Source organism: Siniperca chuatsi, linkage group LG11 (genome assembly GCF_020085105.1).
Source record: "Siniperca chuatsi isolate FFG_IHB_CAS linkage group LG11, ASM2008510v1, whole genome shotgun sequence".
NCBI classification, from domain to species: Eukaryota; Metazoa; Chordata; class Actinopteri; order Centrarchiformes; family Sinipercidae; genus Siniperca; species Siniperca chuatsi.
In genome coordinates this window covers 26,792,521-26,816,453 of record NC_058052.1, presented here as the reverse complement: position 1 = coordinate 26,816,453, position 23,933 = coordinate 26,792,521, and the positions used below count along the sequence as shown (strand labels likewise).

The window sequence follows — 23,933 nt, the reverse complement described above, 5'->3', positions numbered from 1 at the left end:
TTGCATTAGTTTTTGAATGTATGTTTATCCATTTTCTTGCAGTATATGTGCATGTGTGTACATTTGTGATAAGTCTTTATATTGTCAGGGGGTTATGATGTAAATTGTTGTATTGGAGGCCTGAATGCAAAGCCAGACTCTTTTCTCCCTGATGCCTGTATTAATGCTGCATCCCTCTGGACCAAAATCAGCTTTTCTGCAGGTTTTTCACTGTCAGGCCATTTTACCTGCTGCACAAATGCCGGTAAACCTCTTAAGCCCATTCTGCCCCATTTCTTTCTCTCTTCCCCTCCCAACTAGTCTCAGAGGATTCACCAAAGACAAAGACACAGCCTTTCCGGCTATTAGGGCCATTTAAAGGTATCCCCATGTCGAACATGCTTGAAATATATTGCTGTCAAATGTATTGTGATGCCTGTGATCAGTATTTTTATACTTTATAGTCCCTGTTAGAAGCAGTGCTGCTCAGGGTTCTTACAGATTTTCAAAGTGGATCTTTGGCAGTCCACCTGTCATGAGGATCAGATGATGTCACATGCTAATTTGCACATCGGTGGCCTCTGCTGTACCACTTTCACGTTGTCTTAAAGTTTTATAACAGAAAATGCAAGACTTTGAGTCTTTTAAGGCAATTAAAATGAAATATACATGTGACTATGCACCTCTTAATGTAAAAATTAAAATGAATAAAAGAGTTCAGTTCTGCCTGACAGGGTTGATATCTTATGAAACAGCTCACTGAGAAACATGTGAAGACGTCTAAAGTTAAATTGCAGCCTCATTATTAGGAACTTATTAGATCCTGAACTTAGTTTTCACACTAAAGACTTGACAGCCGAGTAAACAACAAAATGTTACAAAGCATGTCCTCATCCACAGTAAGCTGGAAGCTGAAGTCAATGTCATCCAATGTCTGCTTCTGCTCTAACACACTGTAGATTCCAAAGTATAAGCAGTAGTTTCCATTATGAAAATAATGAATGTACATAACTTTTTTAATGTTTTTTTATAGGGTCTTTATTTAGCCAGAAAAGCATTATTAAATTGTTTTTTCACAGAAATATTTTTCAAATATAAATAAGTATACTTTTGTTAATACTGGCATGTACTTAAATTACTGTCAAAGTAGCAAAAGTGAAAGAAGTGTGACGTTGTTATACTGTCGTAAAACATCTTTGGGGGGAGGTAGGAATAGATAGTTAGTAGTACTTTGACACAAGAGACTGTGATTTGGTCTGGTCTCATGCCACCAGTCAACATTAAATTCTTTTAACCAGGACAGCGATGTTTTCCTAACCCTAACCAAGTAGTTTCACTTGGCTAAACCTCATCAAATCTTAACCATAGAGGTGGCAGATCAGGGAAGTCAGTTGTTTTTGGAACAGTCATATTGGTTGATCTTGGAAGATACTGACAAGTAACTTATTTTGTCATTTAGGTTCTGAGAACTAGACATCATAAATGTCAAGTTACTTACTCTTACATTTTATCCCTGTTAAAGGGTCAGTGTTGCAACCTGATCGTTACAACTTGAATATGAACACATCCCAACATCTACAATTCACTGATCGGGGCTTTGTCCCTTGTTTTGTTATTGCAACACAGCCTTGTACAGTTTAGATTTGGTGATGTATTTTCCCATTCCATTTAGGTCAACACACACCAGACTCTTTGTTTTCTAAGTAAGTCCACACATAAGTGGCGTTCTCCCAGGTTAATGCACTTCAGATCGTTCGGATACCCCACTGTTGTATTTCAATGTTGACACATGTCGGTGCTCCAGAAAGGCAGTAATGCTGACACTTTTACTCCCCACATCGGGCATCATGGCTATGGTACCTTGGCTACTTCTGTGCTTCTGTACCATGTGCGCTACGGGTGTCAAATGATGTGACGCTATGTGTAGCGGCCAATGTGTGTTGCACTTGAGTTTTCATCAATGAAAACAACCAACTCAACCAACGACCAGCCAGTAGGATTTGCTAAGTCTATGACTCTGTTTTTGTTGAAACCTGCAACGAAACTGCAGGTTCCATTTATAGGAATTGATTTGGGTCTCTGGAGTGGTGGCAAGAATTTTGCTCGTGTGGCATCTATACACCCCATATTTCAGCGTTTCTTTCAGAAAATTGGTTAAGAAATTGTCTTTGGTCCACTTTTGGTTGTGGTCTTGAGCTTGGCCATTACATTTTACTGCCAGGCTTAGCTATGTCCTACAAGTACCTTGTTCTGCTGTGTGCATCTATCTCAGAATGTACATCCTCCTTCAACTGTCTAGAAACAAGACATCAGGTGTCTGTGAGAAAACTCTGTTCTGTTCCTACAGGGCAGAAAAGTGAATGGAAAATCAATTATTCCTGTAATAATTAATCCTCTTAACATGAGGGAGTTTAAACATGGACAACAATGGCTTTTCAGGAGGTTTTTATAGCTGAAGGCCAAAACTTTGCTCTGAAGCAGCAGGGTGCATCTCTCATATACTGAGATGCACAAAAACAGCGCACACATACAGTGAACACAAACAGCTGATGAAGATAGATTGCAGAGTTTTTTATTTTATTTTTTATTTTATTTTGAGGGATGAGATAAGGTGAGAGGTGAGAAACAGTTTTTATAGTTTTATAGTTGTGTGTGAGCAATGTGTGGGTGTGTATGCTGATGAAAGAAGTGGAAATATATTTAACTTTTATTTTTTATTTTAATGGTGCAACATAATAATAATAATATATATATATGGAGAGAGAGAGAGAAAAGTTTATTACGGTTTTTGTGCCATATGTCCGTTTCATTAGTTGACATAGAAAGCATATGTTTCATTTTAAGGTTCAGTTCATCTAAATCATAAAAAGGCACATTTTGCTACTTAGCCCTGGTGGTATTTATTCATGCAGATAGTTTTGGTTTCATTGGCCCAGGTTTTGAGAAATTCTGAGATTTCTGCCTAAGCTACAATGCATTTGAGGTGAATTGAATTTCACGGGGCCCTCATTGAAATTAAAAATCTCCTTTTCAAGAATGTCCTGGACAAGATAAGCAGCAACAACAATGAGTCAAAAACTAACAACATAAACTACATACCACAAAAGGTGTCACAAGGTCAGAATTAAACAAAACTGTGATTTGAAAATCATAAATTTAATTGCCAATAAGAAACATATGAAAGAACACATCCTAGAAACGACCTGCTGTGGTGAATCTAGTCATAGACCTAACTGTAAACTACTTTGGGAACTACCAGTAATGTCTGTGGATTATCCCAAGTGACAGGATGTTGTTTCTGGAAAGTCAAGTTTCTATTAAGTTCAAAATTCAATTAATCTCCATTGTATTTAGGTGGAGGCAGATGATTCAGTCTGAAAATCTCAGTACTTAAAACCAGAAACTCTGCATGACTAAATACCACGGGGACTAAATGGCACAATATGTTTGTTTCTCTTTTGTAATTTGGGTGAATTGACCCTTTAAAATAATCCCGCAGGATGTCTGAGTCAACATGTATCCCATCTGTGACTCAGGACAGCAGAGGGCCACACACTGCACCAGCATCCCAGAACAGAAAACATGATGATGGATGGTGCAGTAAGTGGATTTAGTGGTGCTGTAGCATCCAGCAGGTTTGTCGGACTTCAATTGAACAAAGTGCTGCAGAATACTGGAGAGCACAAAAGGCTAGAAACCTTTTTTCACAGGCTAATCTTATAATAACCTACAAACCATATGGGTGGTGGCTTGTATTGTATTCTTAGTGAGTGTCAGACAAGGAGATAGAGAGCATGTGAGAATGTATTTGGCAGAAATAAAATTATGTAAGAGGTCTGAACATTGGCCTTAGGTAAGAAAGATGTTCATCCACAGTTATTGCATCAGTTTCACATGATGCTCTATAACACATGTTAAGGAAAAGCACAGTTACATAAGGGCCGAGTGTTTTGGTTGCTTTGTGCAAACAATATCTATACTACAGATATGGAATACATCCTCAATCAGTTTAAGACAGGTAATTGTTAATTTCAAAACTATTCATCACCTACCTCTGGCCTGATGTATTTTTAATCTTAACCTGGAGCTTTGTTTGTCTAACTTTATTTAGGTGTGTTGGGATTTACAATGATTTGGGGGAACACCCACTTGTTTAGGTGTGATCAATTAATTATGGTTATCAGAAAGATAATCAAAGATAATCCTAAATAACTTTAATTAATAAAGTCCTCAGGGGCACCACTCTTCTTAAAGAAGAGAAATGATCTCATAAAATATACTAAACTATCAATTTGGAACTCAGATTAATAATTAAATTAATAACTATAACCATAATTACCATTAATAGCTGGTAGGTTGAAGGATGTGGAGTTCAACATAAAAGAGGTTGGCAAATTACTCAATCTTGTGCAGCAAAGAGGCCAGTATAATTATACACAAGCATTTATTTAAAAAGATAAACCAAGCAAAAACACACAATAAACTACAGAACAAAAAGTGTGTGTGCATGCGTGCAGGTCTGGATGCATGCCAAAGGGAATGTGTGTATGTTTCTTTGTTCTGCCTCCGAATGTCTCGTGTGCATGAGCATGAACCCACGTGGTCAGAAACAAAGGAACATGTGAAGCGGGAGCTTTAAAGTTTCTCTCCGCCGTGTGTGTGGTTGTGTTTGCGTCAAACTAGAGGTGTATGTTTGTGGTCTGTTTAGGATAACGGTGCTTAAAAGGAGTTAGTTAGCATGCAGAGACTCTGTCTGTGTGGAGCATAACATAACTAACATCAACTTAAAATGTGGCTACCAGCTCAGCGTTAACTTCCTTTGTACTCTGTTAGCTGGCAGGCAGCCATTTGCGCTAAACTTTGTTGCAGAGATCTAATAGGCCTTGGCAGCACTTTGGTAGATCAGGGGACTGCGAGTTTCTGCTCCGAGCAGATTACACGGCAAAGCCAGGAGGGGAGAGTTCAGTTGGGTATCTGCTGGTGAGCATACACTGAGAGGGGAACAGCCACGAGCTGTCTGCTGCAATGAAAGATTCCGGGAGAAAAGAGAGTGAACAAAGCATCGCTGACCTTTTTATTGACCTGGTGACATCCGGGTCACAGTTCAGACAGGCCAATGCTGCGTTCAATGGCAGGATTGTGGCACAAAAGAGAATGCAGTCTCCTAACAAAAGTTCAATCACCCAAATTCATCTGTGGAGTCCCAACAGGTGTGATTTTATGTAATTGTGATATGTGATTTTGGTTCTGTATTTAAATAGTAAAGGTTTAAAGGAAGAAAGAATAGAGCACTAACACACATTAATGCACACATACAAAAGGTAATCAATAAATCCAGCAAAAATGCCAAGCATTTTAAATGTGAGGATTTGCTACTTTTGATGACATGACATGTTTGGCTCTGGGAAATTTCTTTACAGCATAAGAAAATATTCATAACTGTTTTAGTTTGTCTGGTGTGTTTGGTTTTTGTTGTTGGTTTTTACATTTTGGGCCACAGATTTTGAACTTTCAGTATATGTTAACTGTATATATTTACACTGATACACTGTCTTTTCCTCTCTGCTCTTTCCCTTTTCCAACAGATTGCTTTCTCTCAGCACAACAGCATCATGGACCTGGTGCAGTTTTTTGTCACCTTCTTCAGGTTAGTTTTTCCTGACTATCTTATTTACTGTATGTACTGTGTTTGCTGCAGAGCATCCAGCTGCTCCTCACAGGGCTTTGCTGCTCAGTGGTTCAGTTCCCAGAGGCTCTTTGCACAACTGGGCCATAACCTGAACTCACTGAGTTACAGTAGGTGGCAGCAGCCTCAGGCAAGTCACTTGCACCCCACAAGTCTGCTCAACAGCAACAAGCAGAAGTGTGGGGTAACTCCTAGGTAAGAGTTGGGTTGTGGAGAAAGAGCAAAGATCCTCAACTGATGAAAAATGCCTAATTTTACACTCTAGAAAAAGAAAATTGGCAAACCAAATTAACAATCTTGAAACTATGATTTGGTGATTTGCAAGTCAAGTCGCAGCACGACCTGGTGCAAAGATATCTGCAGGAGTTCAAAAAGTTTCAACTTCGAAAATTCACACTCAACCCGGGCTTGATGCTGCAGAAACAGAGTAAAAAAACTGGCAAATGAAAGTTCTTCTGATAAATGAAGATTAGCATCATCTAGAGCTAACATCTGTAGAGTTAGCAGCGTGGTCAAATTTGAGGCAAAAGTTCTCTTCACTGTCTGTCTGCTGTATATGTTAGCATCATCGAGCAATTAGAGAAGCAGCTAGGCGTCTGCTGATGTTAGAACGTACAATCTTGGTTACTCAGGATATTCCATAGAGCTCACTGTGGACAGTTTTACAAATCAGTAGAAAACGAACCTTCATTAATACAATGGCAGTGAATGTATTTTTTTGCTTGTGGTGTGGTAGCAGTATCAGCAACAGATATATCAAAACCCAATTCATCTTGAACTATCTGCATGACTAGATACCACTGGAACTAAGTAAGGATTTTGTTGTAATTTGGATGACCTGATCCTGGAGCTGCTTGGTGGCCCAAAGGAGATTCAGGACAACATCCTGTTGTGTGTGTGTGTAGCTGTTTTCCTGTTTGTCTGTCTGAAGCAGACTGTCTGAAGCTGTTGTTTGTTTACTAATTTTTATGCTTAATAAGGTTTAAATAGAAATACTTAAATCCTAAAAATGATTCCCATCTCCACCACAGTTTCCACACACATCAAGTCCAATAAAAAGCAAACACCCAGACAAAGCAGTGAATTTTCTTGGAGTGGGTGAGAGACATTTGTGTTACAGCTTGTCCTGCAGACAGGCAGTGGATATAATGAGAGAGTGTTTTGGGGAAGAAGTCTGGAATAAAGTCTACACTCTTCAGGCAAGATTCTGTCACTCAGCTATGACACCGGACAAGTGTGTGTTTGTCTGTGTGAGCGTGTATGTGCACGATGTTGCCTGTATATGTATGTATGTGTCCTCCTGACTGTGTGTTCGTGCTTGTGTGTGTGTGTTTATGTGTGTCACTGTGCAGCCATGTGAGGAAGTAAGCCATTTTTGTGCCCACGGCCGGCTTCCGGACATCAGAGACCTTTAGGCCAGCATAGAGGGATGATGTCATCAGTAGGGGACAGCGTCAAGTTTTGCCGGGAGAGTTCAGTGTCGCCTGTGTGGGTGTGTGTGTTAGTCACTGCTCTGTTTATGAGTTGCTCTCTTCTGCACTGCACCAGACTCTCAGTGAGAAAAGGTTATGTGCTACAACTACAGGACTTTTTTTTGGATTTGTTGTTGGTTTATTTCCTGCCCCTGTTATATAATGTAATGTGCATGTTTACTGCTGGAAAAGGTATTAAGGTCCTTTACTTATATAATAGAACTATGACCATAATGGAAAAAGGCTCAATTAAAAGAAAAGGTTTTTAAATTTTTACTCAAACCTGTATTAATCAATGTTTTTAATATTAACAGAGAATCAAACAAATCTGTGTAATCTATGTAATGGGTAGTGACAAACTCACATAAATTTATCACCAATTTGCAGCTCTACAAGGCTGTTTATCCTCTTTTAGCTCAAAGTTTTGGCTGTATGGCACATTTTCTGTATAGTTTACCTTTCTGTATAAGCCCAGTTTCCAGTAGCTGGGTAGTAGTAGTTGGGTAACTGTTTTCTAATACGTTCACCATAAATTATGCAGCTTTAAGTTAAAGAATGCAAATATTAAGTTACATACATATTCATTTACCTTAATATAACTATCCAAAGTAAAAGCAATCAAAGTGTACTATAGTAAATACACTTTTTCCCTCTTCTGTTTTTATGTTTTGTTGTGCATGTACATATAAACTATAGGTTGTGTGCATGTCAGAGATGCAGACTTGTTGGTCTACAGTACATTACATAGGGGTGTGTGTGTGTGTGTGTGTGTGTGTATGTGTATTCATTTTGGCTCCACTGTGCTGATGTAGTCAGGAGCCAGAGTGCCAAAGAGCCTGAGTCATGACTCCCATTGTGTGTGAGTGTGTGTGCAGGGTAGCCTGTAGGCAGAAGGCACAGTGATGAGATGCAGTCTGGCACTGGGAAGGATGAGAAGAGGAAAGATATGCAGCAAATAAAGAAAGAAGTAAAGTGATTGAGAGATTGGAGATCTCTCTGTATTGTCTATCGACTAATGTACAGTATCTGTCTGTCTCATCAAGCAAATACATTTGAAGGAAACATAACCTGGCCCTAATTAACATAACAGAGAAACATTTACGTTAACAAACATTAGTTACGTATGGTCACTGTCAATGTTTTTCTTTGTTTTCCCACAATATCCACTCCTGGCAACTAAAGCATGATTCACATTTTATAGTTACTGTATGTTTAGGCAAATCAAAGCCCTTGGTTAAATATTGAGTAGTTACGTTTCCTCCTAAATCTATTTGGCAAAAGGAAATCAGACACATATAAAACATATTCTGTTTGCTTCCATTGCTGCCTGAACAATGGTGTAGCTCCATTAGTGATACAATTTTTATATACAGTGAATCCAAATGGTGAAATCCAAAAAAATGGAACAAGAAGGAAGCTGGCAGGGCAAATATAAGGGCAGCAAGGTGAAAGATGAAAGTCTCAAATGCTGCAGAATCAACCGAAAAATGTCAAAAGAAAAAAACCTCAGCTAATGGCATAATTTCATTGCTGCCATCATCATTTAGTGTACGCTTGTACAATGACGTAATTTTAAGCATATACTATGCTGTAATGGCCCAGAGGACAATCTTTGTCTGTGTTTTTATTAAATACTGACTTTTTTCCCCCCAGAAAATTAGGCCCGACTGCTTAAAGTTTCTACTTCCTGTCTTCCTGATTAGCTGTGAAATCCCCTTCCACAAAGATTTTGAAAAGTTTAAAACTCTCTTCCCATCCTCTTCCTGTCTTCCCCCTCCATCCATCCTCCTCATGTATTCTTTCTCATCTCTAAGAAGGAGAGAAAAAAAGCAAAATGGCCATAATTAAACATCATTTATGTCTCCACTCTCCACAGTCTCAAATGCTAATTGGTGACACTGCAGTTCAGCTTTGTCCAATTACTTCCAGCTCTCGCTCGCTTGATTAGCAATCAGGTTCTCTCTCACTCTGTCTCTCTCTCTTTCCCAAAACAGAGAAGCTACTCAGCACTAAGTGGCTCATGAGACTGCCCGAGCTCCCACACTTTATTTCAAAATGACCATCCCTATCAACGTTCACTTCCACCAGCATTCTCTGTGGAAATTTTAGTCTGTTTGTTCAAATATTATAATATTTTATTAGTCCACACCTTTTCCAGATTTGGAGTTGCTTCATTTGTTTAAACATATGCAAAAAGCAAACTCATAGGCACTCGTAAGCAGGAGTGATGTGGAGGTTATAGCCAAAGTATAATCCTATATGCATTAAGTTTTCAACCCTTTTTTTTTCTCCAAGAGCAGCATGTTTCTTGAGTACATTAAGGACTTAACCACTGTTTGGACTTTTTTGCAGTTTGGCGGTTATACATAGCTATGGCTTTACATGATTCAGAATTATGCAGCTCAACTTTAATTCATGTCAACTCAAGTATATTTATGGAGCCCAAAATCACCTTTTTTCCCTGGCAAGCTTTACATTGTGTATTATATGACACCGTCTGTCTTTAGACCCTCGACTCAGATCAGGGAAAACTCTTCCTCCAAAAAATACTTAAGGAAAAGGAGAAAATGGGAGAAGAGCAAAGGGATTTTAACACTCAGTCATAAAAAACACAAAGTAGTAGAAAGAAGCGGATTAATCTTCCAGGACAACAGACAGACATGCACCAGATTAGACAGAAGTAGCAGTAGTAGGGAGAGTCACAGTATACAGTGAGGAACTGCAAAGTAGCAGAGGTACAGAGTACCAGAGAAAAACTGAAAAACTTGCTGTATGCTAACAAGAAGTACAAAATACAAAGTAAGCAAGTAATTACAAACTCAACTGAAGACTTCATACATGGAAGAAATGTAGCAGTCCAGTCCAATGTTTAAATAATATAACATTTTATTTTTTTATTTTTGTCCTAGTGGTTCCTGCTTTTCACGCGCCTGACTGATGATGTGAAATTGATTCAGGGCTTTTCGACTCAAAATTCAAATAGCCCATCTTTAGGAAGCAGCCCTATGGCGTGGGATAGCAGAGTTTATTGGGATGTTTAGATATGTAAAGTAGGCATCTGCGCAAAGGATAAAAAAAAAAATTTGAAAAGTAGTTAGAAAAAGACAGATCCCCGTGGTGAACAACAGATAGTCAGAAGTTTAAATGTTGAAAAGGTTACAGGACGGGGGGCCTCACTTTGGTCCGTCTCTACACTGAGCGTTGATTTGCTGGTTGTGCAGATGGGAAGCTTTTTCTGATTGTGTGCTATATGTGGCTCATGTTCAACGAATAGGTTATTGATTTTTTTGCTCTGCCCGCTGGGGTTCAGATGTTTCACTGTTCTCCTGCATATGTGTGTGTATGTGTGTTTACTGTGTGCTGTGCTTTTGAATTTCTTGTTGTTAGTTTAAACCAAGCCGCACCACTTAAAGTGCGGGACCACAACCTCACACACAATCATATACACACTCATACGTGGACCTAGACTCATTCTTACCCACATTCCCTGGTTGTTTAATCAGTTCGATTGCTATTACCTGTGGCTGAACAGTCTTAAACCTATCAATGGGCTCAGTGGAGTGTTAACAAACCCATAGGACACTCCCAGCCTCCCCTCTCCTTCTCCCCCCTTCCTCTTCCTTCTTCCTTCTCCCTAATGCCTTGGTAATAGCGACAATTAGCCACTCCGCTCCATTGGTTAGATGGCTGAGCTCGGGCCCTGTGGCCCATTAATGATGAGCTGAGGTAATACAGACTGAATGGGGAATCTTGGGCCTGATTGGATTTGAATCCCAGCGAGTGGAGGGTTTTTAGAAAGTACGTTTGGAGGATGGATGGAAAATCATTGCAGGGGAGTTACTGAGTATATTTGTCTTTTCTGTAATTGTTCTGGGTATCTGGCCTGGTGAACCCATGAAGATGCAAATGGTACAAGCAAGTGGAAGTATTTTGAAAACAATATAAACCAGACATTGCAAAATGCAACGACATGAAACAATTTGAGAAACGAGTCAACAGTGAAATTAAGATCAGGTAACAATAATTTTAATAGATAAACGATGTTTGGCTGCCCATTATAGCCCTCAAGTCCTCCAAATTAAACAACAAAATATGTTGCTTGTCCAAGCCCTCTAGTACGACACACAGAAGCATTTTTTAGATCTGATGCCGCTATCAACAGGACGACATGATTTCTCTCTACCTTCCAAAGCCGTTACAAATCACTTTTGAAAAATAAAAATGCTTTACGATGTGACAATGACGTGGTTATGGTTTGGTTAGGTTTAAGCACAAAAACAACTTGGTTGGATTTAAGGAATGATCATGGTTTGAGTTTAAAGACACACTTTTAAGGTTAGGAAAACATCGTGATTTAGGTTAAAATGGCACTTCACTAATGTTTGGGGACCATCATCGTCATGGTAACAATAATAGGGGAATTGAAGAGCTTCCTCCCGTGTGTCTGTCTGTTGTCCCATCCATCCACCCCGACCTCCTCCTCGCGTGTGGAGTTTGTTGCTCTATAATAACGTCACCTTTATTTCTTCTTTGCTCCCGTTATAATCCCTACAGCAGCTAGAGGGGCTTTGTCACTTGAACATAAACATATGTTGGTTTGGGGCACAGAAAACGGATGCTGTCGTTTTTGGTGGGAGGACAGTCTCTAATATCCAGCTGTTGACCTCGGACAACTACCTTAGATAACCGCTTATGGCGTGATAGTATAAACTTTTACTTTTCAAAACATTTAAGATTAAAAAAACACCAGAGATGACAAGTGAGTTTTAAGATGTTTGCAAAAAATATGCACTTATTCAGCAACGACAGAGTGCAGCCAATACTGGATTTTTGATGTCAATATGTGAGAATAATGAAAATAAGACAAAGTATTGGTTGATATTTTTATTGCTGATGTGCTGTTTGTAAAAATGGTTTATAAATATAGTATGTACTGAGCCAGGATATTTGAACATCAAATATAAGATATAGATAAGAATATAACTACATTTTGAACTTCACTGGTAAACTATATACACTATGTATAACATGACAATATATAACAACCAGAACTAAAAACAAAGAATATTTACAAAATAAAGATATAAGAAAAATAAAGATAAAATTATCATACAAATCCAGCCTATAAAACATTTATTGCTGGACTTTACTGCAATTTCTGCACTGCATATTGATGTTAATATATATGTGTATAGAGCTGGTTACATTAGCCCTGCCAATATATTTAGATCATATTTAGTTAATTTTTTATAGGTCGATTTATCAGTTTGGCTCTATTTTTTTGTTCTGTAGAGTATAGAATCATAAAAACCTGATCAAACCAAATCAAGGTGTTATAGCAGGTGATGGAAAAATCTTTTTACAAAAGAATGTATGTAAGAATGCAAAGTGATGTGTAACTAGTTTTCAACTTAGCTATTTTGACTGTACAGTAACAGTACTGCAGACCAATTCAGAAACCTGAGCACAAGGATGGACATTAAGTGCCTTGACCAGAAACTGAAACCCCCCTCGTGACCTCTCTGTGTGTTTGTTTTATACAGTACTACTAGGAGACATTATGGTCAGTTCTGGTAAAGGTCATACAGGGTTGAATCATCTCTGTAAAGTGTACATACCCACCTTGTCAGGGCGTTTTCAGGTCTATTGGATGAAAACTTTTCATACATCTTGTAAAAACCGGATGGTTTTCGTCCAGCAGCAGCAATTAGCATCTTGTCTTCATCGCCGGAGGGGATTTCCTGGTTGTGATGTGTCTGAATGCAGCTGAGAGGTCGGCTGTGGACTGAAGAGGCCATGACTGCAGCCTTTTCAGCAGACTGGATCTGAAAATGTCACACTAATTACACAACTAATACCCTTTACAATGCTGTCATCCTCACATAGAGACACAGGGGGACACATCACACACACACACACACACACACACACAGATAGATGAAGAAGAGGATTGTTTCGGAGATGCTGTCCTCAGCAGTTTCTCAGGGCCTTCCTGTTAAGTCTTTGGGTGCGCTTGTTTTGAGTTCTTGTCAGAAGTTCTGGTTGAGAGAGGAGCTTTGTGTTTGGCCAGATAACTTTGCCCTCCAGACATTGAACTTTAAGGCTGAGTGTGTGTGTGTGTATGTATGTATGTGTGTGTGTGTGCATCTGTGTGTACATGAGACCTTGTTCTTTGTTAGAGAGCATCATGTCGCTCGTTGACCTCTTGCTGCCCTTTGCTGTCCTAAAATCCCCAGCTGCCTGTGGTCACTGCGGTTTTGTATCTCGCCACAAATTTCCCAAGAATTTTTCTCTCCCTTGTCGTCTTTCCTCTCCGAAAAGTGGAGCTTGAGGGCAGTAAATTAGTGTGAAGATACTGCTCTATGATTGTATTGTGGTTGTGTGATTATTTTCTTTTTCTTTTTGCACTTGAAGGTGTTTTTAAGGGCAACTACAAAGACTGCTACAAGCATGAAATGCATTGTTATTTAAATTGTTATCTGCAGATACTAGACCCTGAGTAGAATTATATAATGTTGGAGAAATTGCACAGTGTGGCTCCTAACCTTTTTGACTTGTGCCCCCTTAAAAGGTTGAATATGTCTAGAAGTAGTGAGTGTCTAGAACTTGGAGGTGATTTGTTGGCATCTGGTCTGATTTGGACTCTTGCTTGCTGCACCGTGTCCACTGAGGCTTAAAGTACAAGAGGAAAAACACTGTTGTCTGATTAGTTTAAAATTGTCATGATGTCTTGGGTGGATAACATTTCCAGCTATCCATGCAATGCTTCTGAGGCACAGATTAAGTACATAGAATGGTACGGACCGATTCACTGGTAAGGAACGTGCACTCAACCATAACAGTATACTTTGAGCAAGGAACTTTTATTGACATTGGCATTAGAAGAGTATTCATAGGAAGAGCGACTGATATCACCTAAGGATCGTATCTGGGCCAATCTGGGCATATTTTAATGTCTCAGTATCGGCTAAAATAAAGCTGATCCAGTTCTGATCCTTTCTTTACTGAACTGAACTGTTCTGTCCGCCTCAGCTTGCTAGTGTTGCAATGCTGCTCTCCTTCACGATAGCAAGGCTCTACAGAGCAGCATTTTACTGCATACCCAAGGGAAAATTAGAGGCTTGTGAATGTGAAAAAAGAAAATGTAGGCGCAGCGGTGCAACTGACTTTGAGTTCAGGAAAGAGGTTGGCAAAATACACAGATTTGATAGTTTCAACGCCAAGAAATCTGTTATCTCTCCTCTCTGTTTCTTATTAGCAAAAAGCAAAACATTCTGCTAGCAGCTTCTCATGGTTAGCTGTCGCTAACCGTCGCTTTCACTGTTTCACAAACGTCGTTGGTGGCAGTTTCATGTCATCTGTCATTAATGAATGGTAATTCCATGATTAACTTGGAACAAAAATGAAATGTGTCTGTTTAAATTGCTCTTTGCAGCTGGTGTCTGTACTTGGACAAAGATTGTTTGTGAGGGAAGAAGCTCAACTCTGTAACACCACTGCACAATCGAGTGTTTCTGCAGTTCCACCAACTCAAACATACTTCTCTGCAACAGATCACTTCGCATCAATTTTAGTCACATTCTCCCAGTTAAACTTTCGTTCATATCATATTAATAATTTAAGCTTTTCGTTTTGAATCAGGACCTTCAGTAGGCTATTTGAATAAAGTAGCTTGTGAAAAATAAGGTATGTCAGATTTAGGAGGCTACAGCTGTTATTTCAATGTGTCAGAAACATACTGTATTTAATGTTAAATATAAGTATTGGATTGGACTAGGTATCGTCAGAGTCCCAACAATAAAGGACTGCTGCTGCTTCAACCACCACTAGGTCAGGTCGTTGTACTATCTCATTCTTTATCTTACTATTTTTTGACGACTTTTGTTCATGCACTACTAAGAAATCACTGATTTTTTTGATTGATTGATTGATTGTCTATGACCTGTGTCCCTCTCCTCTCTCCAGCTGTTTCCTGTCTCTGTTACTGGTCGCTGCTGTGGTTTGGAAAGTCAAACAGACCTGCTGGGCCTCAAGACGTAGAGAGGTAGGACAAATCATTATCTTGTGTACGGTTGTGTGTGTATAATATGTGTTGTCATGTCTCAGTATGTTACAATATGTGTATACAGTATAATATGTTTGTTACCAGCGCATGTGCAGTGTTGTCAAGCTGTGTGTGCACTCTGCTACACATAAGCTGTTAGATGCAGCTGCCACATCGAAGACTAAAGTAAATATAACTGACGCATCCCCCACCCACAGTTGTGAAGGGTGGGTTAATGTCACCAGTCCTGAAAGAAAAAAAGATCTCTCCGCTTAACGAGCGTCGCCGTGATGATAAACAAGGCCATCCCCCTTAATTAGTGCTCCTCATGAACCAATTAACTCAGACGAAGTGATGCTAAACGAAGTGGAATGGAGTGATATATCACTTAAAGCCTCAACAGATGCCGCATCATTTCATGTTTACTCCTGACCCCTCCCATACGCACACTCACACAAACACACAAAAATACAATTTACACCCCAAATCAGTTCAGCAGCTCCACTGTTTGACTTGTTTTGGATCTCTTTTCACTAATAACCCATCATCTCTTTCTCACTTCTGTAATGTTTTTATACATTTTTTTTCAGTGTTTTGTGTTGGAGTCATCAGGGAGGAATCAGTGTTGCTTATGAGCAGCGATGATAATAGTCTGTTTTTATTGGTGTAATCCACACACACACGTTCCATGGGGAGCTATTGTGCATAAATACACTTGTTGGTTTCTGGTCCCCCTCCTGCCACTGCTCTTCTGCCATTATGCAGAAAACGCTGATGCTTTCATGTGCAAGTTCAGTTTCAGTATTTAAATATTGGTACATTACGTTACTTTAATGGTCTTTCAAAAAGAATCGTCTTCAATTAAGAGAATTTGTAATTTTTTTAAGTGGTGTCAACTTTTCTGTTTGTTTTTTTTGTCACTGTGACTTGTTTTCACTGCCTGGTATGTATAAAAAAATACAAAATCAAGAAAATAGTACATAGAACCTCATTGATTTAGTTTTTTACATTTTTACTTGAAAAACATGTAGATTGCAGATGAAGCAGATTGCTTTAGACTGACTTTTATCTGCATTGTCTGTTGCCACGCATCCAAAAGTTTGTGTTTTTGTTGTTAAACTACTAAACTCAAGTGTTCAATCAAAATAACGAGATAAATAGCTATATTTTTGCTAACTACTAAACTAACACTTTTACTTAAGTTGTGAGGTTTTAGATTCTGGTTTTGGAACAATGATTAAATGACCAGGTGTAAAGAGTTGCTCATAGTGACAAACCCACAGAGAATGAATTAGACTCTGCAGTTCCCCTTGGCACTACGGAGTTTTTTAGCGTCCTATTGTTTTGGTTTTACGTCCCACAACTTTACCGTTGTGTTTCAGTCTCAGGTGAGCATGTTATACGTTGCATGTTTCCAGTGTGGTGATTGATACCTGCACTGTGATGTGTGTTTAGCAGGACTAGCAGGGTGTTTGTTTAGCCTTGTTTCCCCAGTGTGTGGAGCAGTGTACTGGCTGCTGGCAGGCTGGCCGACATTCAGCTCCAATATTTATGAGAGCCAGTCTCATATCACAGCAGAACCGCAATGCTGCATTTACTGCACTGTTGGTTGTATTTACCCAGACTTCCTGCTATTTCTCCGGCTCTCTGTCTTTCTCTCTGTCAGTCTCTTCCTCTTTCGTCCTGAGGGCTGTTTTTCCCCCCTTTAGATAACGGAGGATCTAATAAATGGAAACCTCTGCCTTCGAGGGAAGCATCATCACTGTAGGAACTGACGATTAAACTTCACTTTTTGAAAATGACACATTTGAAATGAAATCAATTACTTTTTTTCATCTGATAATTAATTAATCTAGAATGACACAAAGGAAGTGTGATCTTTCACTTGAGGGCAGCTCAAGCAGTGGCTGAAAAAAGAAAAAAAGACAAACATTTAATAGACTTTACTGAGTAATGGTACTCGGCCAACCTTAGAGGGAGACCATGACATTTCAAATATGTACTTTGTTCATTTTCTTCACCGGTCAGTTGTTACATTGCAGGAAACTCTTCCTGGATTTGTCCTTTAAGCTACCCTAAAAATGTCATCACTGAATCCAACTGCTGTAAGCAAGTGAGCCACAATGCAAACTATGTTAACGGGCCAAGTGTCAGCAGAGAAGCCCTTTCATTATAACAGGAACATTGCCTGTTGCGGGCAAAAAGCAGACAAATGTTCAAAATGTCAGATTTTTCCTATTACAAAGTCTGATGTCATTGTGTCTTATACTGATGTTTCTATTCACACAAGCTTTGCTCCTGGCTGCATGGGAATTAAAACCAGTTTTAGCTTCTGGCTGTGAAACAAGAGGATAAAAATATAGGAATTAGAAAAGAGGGACAAGGAGGAGGTGGTTCACAGTTGCTTCAAAAATATTTTCCTTCAGAAAACATTTGGTTTTTATGGGGCTTGTCATCTGTAACTGTCACCACAATGCAATACTTAGCTGTAACTTGATGAACTTTTGTAGATAAAGATGTAGAGATGGACAGGCTGAAGGTGTAGATGTGAAGACAGACAGCTGCTGTAGGAAACACTGGACGGTAAAACCCACCTAACAATGGAGAGCATCCTCATCAGAAAAGCGACAGCACTGGCCTTGTGCTCTAATGCTTAAAACAACCTGTTTACATTTTTCTGATAACCTCTTGCCATTATACTGCTGCAAAAACATCTGAGGCCCTACATATAATCAGCGGCAGAAGTGCTTAACATGCAACATTATTTTCCGATGGAGAGACTGAAGGCGCCAAATCTGCCTTGGAGTTTACACCTCAGTGCTGAACTCAAAGGTCAATCAGTTTCTTCTCTGACCTTGTTTGGTGGTGACCTTTCCACGGGCAACCAACGAGATGACCGCTGTCTCCGACAAAAGGCAATTTTCTTTGTTTCAGTTCCTATAATTGTACGAAAGCACCTTAAAATCATACCACAATCTTCGCAGGTAGCCAGGAGGAATGTCAGCAGTTAGAGGGGGCCGTCAGGTCCTTTTTGGGTAGATATTCAACAATAGCAATTTTCCTGCTATCTGGGGCACAGTGATGATGAAAACCTAAGCTACACCTCACCTTTTCACTGTGCTGAATACCCCACCTTACAGTGAGCTAAACTCACTGCTGATCATGTGTAGAGCGCTTTAGGGAGGTGGGGTGGATGGTTGTATATAAAAATTGGGTGACCTCGACACCAAAGACCAGTCCCATCTCAAACAGGCACGGAACATTGGTTTCTTTTAACCACAAAAGGCAATATTTCCTGAACTTAACCAGACCTTCACCATAGAGGTGGCAGATCAGAAAACGCATGTCATTTTTGAAGAAAATGACATACGTATGAAGACTTGTTGAGGCAAGGGGCAAACAAATCATTACTTTTCATCATTTTAAAATAGTTTCTATTGGTTGTTGTTTGCCTGTAGAAGATAAAGCAACTGAAGCTTATAGTTTACCCAGACCTCTATTTACCACTGTACCATACAGTGAGAGAGTCAGACACATACAGAGATAAAGAGCCTTTTTTTTCCTAGCTTCATTGCTTCCTTGTAACAGAACTTTGTTATCGGTCCCAGTGAGCTCTGCAGCTTCTCACAGCCAGCCTCACTTACCCTGCACCACGGAGCGAGAAATTAACAATGCTAATCAATGGAGCTGAATGCTGTGTTTTTATCATCTCCTTATGTTGATATATTTAGTGCAGGCCTGATTATTATGGAGATAAACTGCAGTTGTCAGGTACTTTAGGGGCTCGGGGGAGAGATGGTCAATACAGCCAGATTTACATTAGATATAGTTATTGTAATATCAGCCCGTCACCAGAAAAACGGCCTTATCAGTCGTCTGTGCAAGCAGCTTATTACAACCCATATTTACGTTTGTTAGGCGGCGACCTCTAGTGGCTGTTGAAATTATGACTAGAGCAGTCAGCGTATGGAGGCTGTTGGGGTGGATGGATGGTTCAAACAAACACAGGACTTTCACCCAAGAGAACGGGCTTCGTGTCCCGTGTCGCATCACGTCACTTACGTAAGTTACTTAAAATATACTTATTTTAACCCAAACATGAACTTTTCCTAAACCTAACCAAGTAGTTTTGTTGCCTAAACCCAACCAAACTGCAACCTTTTCACAACGTTAACCACCATTTAAAAACCTTTAAACTATTTTGAAATTCAAATACAGGTACAACCTGTATCAAGCACTGAGTTAGCATTTTGAATTCATTCAGACGTTTCTGCTGCATGCACGGCTATGTCGGTAAAATGGGAAGAGCAGGAAAACCTCACATTTTGCAGACTTTGGAGTGTTCAGGTATTGTTGCATTGATTACCCACATTGCTAGCTTTGTAGTCAGGTGATAAATGGACATTAGCCTAAATGTGCTGTATTTATTACGTTACATATTTGTAGTAGTTCACGATCTAAGGACCCAAAAGCAGAACACAGCGAGGTGGAGAACTGGATTATAGTTTTTAACAGTCTTTATTGTAAATATGGCAAACAGTCACTGGTCGATGAGCGGGCGAATCAGGTGTAGTCCGCTGTAGCCCGTATTGAAGTTTGCCAACACAGTCCATGGAGAATCGACTGGGCTCAGAGGGCGGAGGCGGTGAGCGGGGCTTCTGGATATGGCTCGTGTAGCGTGGCAGGCAGAACAGGAAAGCAGCTTTGCAGAGATCAGAGAGGACACGGTGGCTGCGATCACCGGCAGGGAATGACTCTGTGGCAGAGACAGACGAGATTACACAAGAGATAACAACAAACTTAACTTTGGTCGAGATGGGAGCCGTGGCGAAGGTATCGTATGGGAGTACAGAGACGATCTGGTGCTGGTTGTAAGGTAGAGCCAGGTAGACTGTGGAGACTGATTGGATGATGAACGTCAGGTGTGCCGGTGATCAGCAGCAGGAGGGAGAACCAGGGTGCCAGACCAGTGTGTATACACACACACACACACACACAGAGCGACGAACAGAGGACTGACAAGGAACACAGGGAGAGGAGAGCACACAAGGATAGGGAGAGAGATGTGGCTAACTATGACATTAACAGGTGAAACCAGATATAAGAATGTATGGCTTCTTTTTTTAACTCATTTGTATTGGTGTTGACTTTGGATTTTATTCAGATGAAACTGCCAGTGATGGTGGCTCTCCAGTCATTTTGTCACTGGTTTGTTGACATTTCTGTAGTTCTTTTTTGGCTCAGTTGTTTTTCCGTTTCTCCAACACGGGAACAACCATAATGAGTCAGTCTATCCTTCCCCCGTCTTAGGAATTATGTTCATATTGGAATTTTAAAAACATTGGCATTGGATGTAATCTGGGGTTTGACAGAATCGTCCAATAGTTCCGTTCTTGTGTGGCTATAGGGTCACATTAAGCACAATGTGGGATAGGGCAGTGATTCAGAGGTCTGGAACCAGGATAGATGTGAACGGCTTTTCCCACTCAGCAACAATAGATGTGACTGCAGCTGCTACAAAGGCAAGGCTAAAGAGAATTCGTTTTGAGACGCAATATAAAACCTTCACACTGCAATCACACTGGCATGTGGTGTGTTTCACAGTTTAGAGGCAAAGTCGCTTTATACAAAGGTTCTTTCACCTTTAGACTGAGCAGCCAGATCTGCAGCACAACTTAATGATATGATCCACCTGTTCAAATCATCAGGGTTATAAACTGTTACAGCTGCCTTTAACTAAAGATCATCTTTGTGCTGACGCATCATAATTCTAAAAGTGTCAGTGTACATTCTGTCAGGTTGTAATATTAGGAAATAAAGTAGCTCTTTCTAGTTTTTCTGCAGTGCGTAGTGTGATGTATCATCTGTTCGCTGCTCCCGCTCCTCTCTGCTCTTCAGAGAGCTGGTCTAGTGGGGGAACCACAGCAGAAGGTGAAAATGGGATCTCTTCACTGTTAATTATGGAACACAACCAGCCACAAGACTACAGAGAGAACTGGGTATTAATAGAACCACAGCTTTATGTTAATTGCTTTTTCTCGCACTCCTTTTTATAACCAACAATCATTTTTGGATATGAGATCAAACAATCAAAAGCTACTTTGAAATTCTAATGCTGATGCGCAGAGACAGGCTGCGCAAGATGTCTCTGGTTTTCACTAATAGGGTTGCCCCTCTGAAGACTGTGTGTGGGGTTGCATTTTGAAATCCAACACAGCTAATATTGCCTCTCGACTGGATAAATAAGTCAAAAGACAAATGAAAAGCTAGAAAGACAGCCAGCCAGAAGGACAAGATTGAGGTCCTCTCCTCCCTGTTGACTTTTTCACATACATCATTCATCATTCTCCTCTCTCCTACCATGAATCTGTCATATCAAATAACTAATTAAAACTTAAAACACAACTTTTTCTGGCCTTTTCAGCAAAGCAGAGCCTTGTTTTATAAATCTGTGAGAATATTTGTATAGTAGACCAACAGTACCTACACTACTAAAGCTTAAAGCTACAGTCAGTCTGGTGTAAACCAAATTTAATATCACAACACACATGTGTATGTGTCGTTATAATTGCTGGATCATATGTCCTTGATTATTGTGCCTTGGCTGTTGTATATGTTTTGACCTTATGGGCCAATACTCACTTGTAACCACTGAAATCAAAATGCGGGATTGAAGTCTGCTATCACAATGACTGACAGGTCTTAAAAGCCTAAGTTAACGCCAAGCTGAAAAGCAGTGTTTTGCTGCCCTCTCTGGTTGAAAGTTTCAAGCCTGTTTCACCTCTGACCACCCAGCGGTTGGGTTAATATTGTTTCACCTGTAACCACACCCAACAGTGATGTCGCGTTGTACTGACACACCCTTCAGTACACTTCTGCTTCTGCTTCAGCTTAAAATGAGATTTTCAGCTGATAAGTGGCTCGTTGATGTTTTCTGATGCTGTTTATATATATATATATATATATATATATATATATATATATATATATATATATTTACATTTGTTGTGTTCATAGATGCAGCAGTAAAAAAGGGCTGTAGTTTCAAATACGATCAGTTTAACAACAAAATATGTTGATTTTTTTTTGCATTAAGACAAACTCTTGATATATGTATTGAGCTCAAATGAATATCGTCCAAAAAAACAACAATCAGGCCTTTAACGCGGCCAAACATGGACATGAATGTCCAGTGAAACACATTTAAGTCAAGTCGAATGTATTTATAGAGCACATTTAAAAAGCACAAACATTTTTGACCAAAGCCCTTAGACGTTAAAAATACAATCAGATAAATAAAAGAAAACAATAATGACGGAAAGAAACATGCATATAAAAATACAACTGAAAATATTATTGCATAGAAAACCACAGAATTGTAAAGACAAAATATGAGCAATATTTAATAATTAATCATTTGAATCCATGAGCAATACTTCTAAATAAGTTAATGGCTCCCATGTTCTTCTTATTCACTGCCTCACTGATGATAAACACACTAAAACCTCTCTGCACTTCCTGTCCATCTGTCTCTCTATAAAGCTTTTTCTCTCAGTTTGCTTATTCATCTGCTTGCCGGAGCATTTTTTTAATTCACATCACAGACAGATGTTGCCACACTTCTTCATCGATAAGTTGTCCTAAAGACTTTTCAGTACTTTGCAGCGCTTCCAACTTCAGCCTCGCCCTCCTGAAGACTCAGACAGGCTTCACTCTGAGCAGATTACACTGATGTGGAAAAGTTTGCTGCTAGCTGACAGCGCCTCCTGACCTCTGTCTTCACTGTTATTACAGCAGCTCCCCCTCACATTCATTTTCTTAAATTATACGTTTGCACTCCTCTTACATGAGGAAATTAACATATTGTGTCATTTTCCCCTACACTCATTAAGGAATTACACTGTGAGATACTCCACTCTGAATTACAGGAGGGTGAGAATTTGCAGCATAATGAAGAGAGCTTGATTAAAATTTAGGTTTTAAGGCTGTTTTGTTTGTTTAGAACTTGTAAGCCCTGCACTGCATCCAATAAACTGGCTTGTGGAGCTAATTATGCTGCTGTAAATGGTTTCCTGAGGTCTCTTACAGTCTAATTTCAACTGCTAGATGATGAGTAAAGGTGCTTAAGCTAATTTTAATGAAATATTTTGTCAATTATCGAGTTCTTGAACCAAAATCCACCTATTAGGGCAGCAAGTAGGCAGTATTGGACATAGATACAAAAAGCAAACTAAATTTTAAACAAAGAAGCTTACAATATGATTATGCTAATTCAGTAGCTTTTCATTTTCAAAATAAAGGCTTTTCTTTCCTTTTCTTGTGATAAAACTGTTAGATTTCCCGAGTTCTGCAGAGGTGGTGATGTGCTCCGATTGTTCAGTCCTTGGCTACCACACACTCCAATCTGCAGTTGGAGAGATTAGCATGTCTGGACCAGTGAATGCCAAAGCACTTGTACATGTGTGTTTCTGTGTGTGTGTGTGTGTGTGTGTGTGTGTGTGTGTGTGTGTGTTGATGCTGTGCAGTATGTATGTGTTTGTGTGTCCCTTATTTAGCTGGCATTAATCAAGGTGACAGATTAATAGAAGAGGTTTAATGTAGCCAAGCATGGCTGGGTGTCTGTGGATGGCCTCTGTGTAAACAAATCAAAGGAATGAGACAGGAACACACTCATGCATGCGCGTATACACAAACACACACACACACACACACACACACCACAACAAGCTGTGCTTTAACCTCCGACCATAGA

The 23,933-nt window shown here is 39.6% G+C and overlaps 1 protein-coding gene across 6 annotated transcripts in view; it reads left to right on the top strand.

Annotated features, from left to right (window-relative positions):
- atrnl1a (attractin-like 1a) overlaps window positions 1-23,933 on the top strand; it is a 259,623-nt gene that overhangs the window by 146,989 nt on the left and 88,701 nt on the right. For 5 of the 6 annotated variants that reach the window (XM_044214108.1, XM_044214113.1, XM_044214109.1 and 2 more), the window contains 2 exons: window positions 5,565-5,626; window positions 15,103-15,181. In XM_044214108.1, coding sequence (XP_044070043.1) covers window positions 5,565-5,626; window positions 15,103-15,181 — 141 coding nt within the window. Of the gene's footprint in view, window positions 1-5,564; window positions 5,627-15,102; window positions 15,182-16,890; window positions 16,972-23,933 lie in introns of those variants that run through there. The other variant, XM_044214112.1, reaches the window with a different exon arrangement.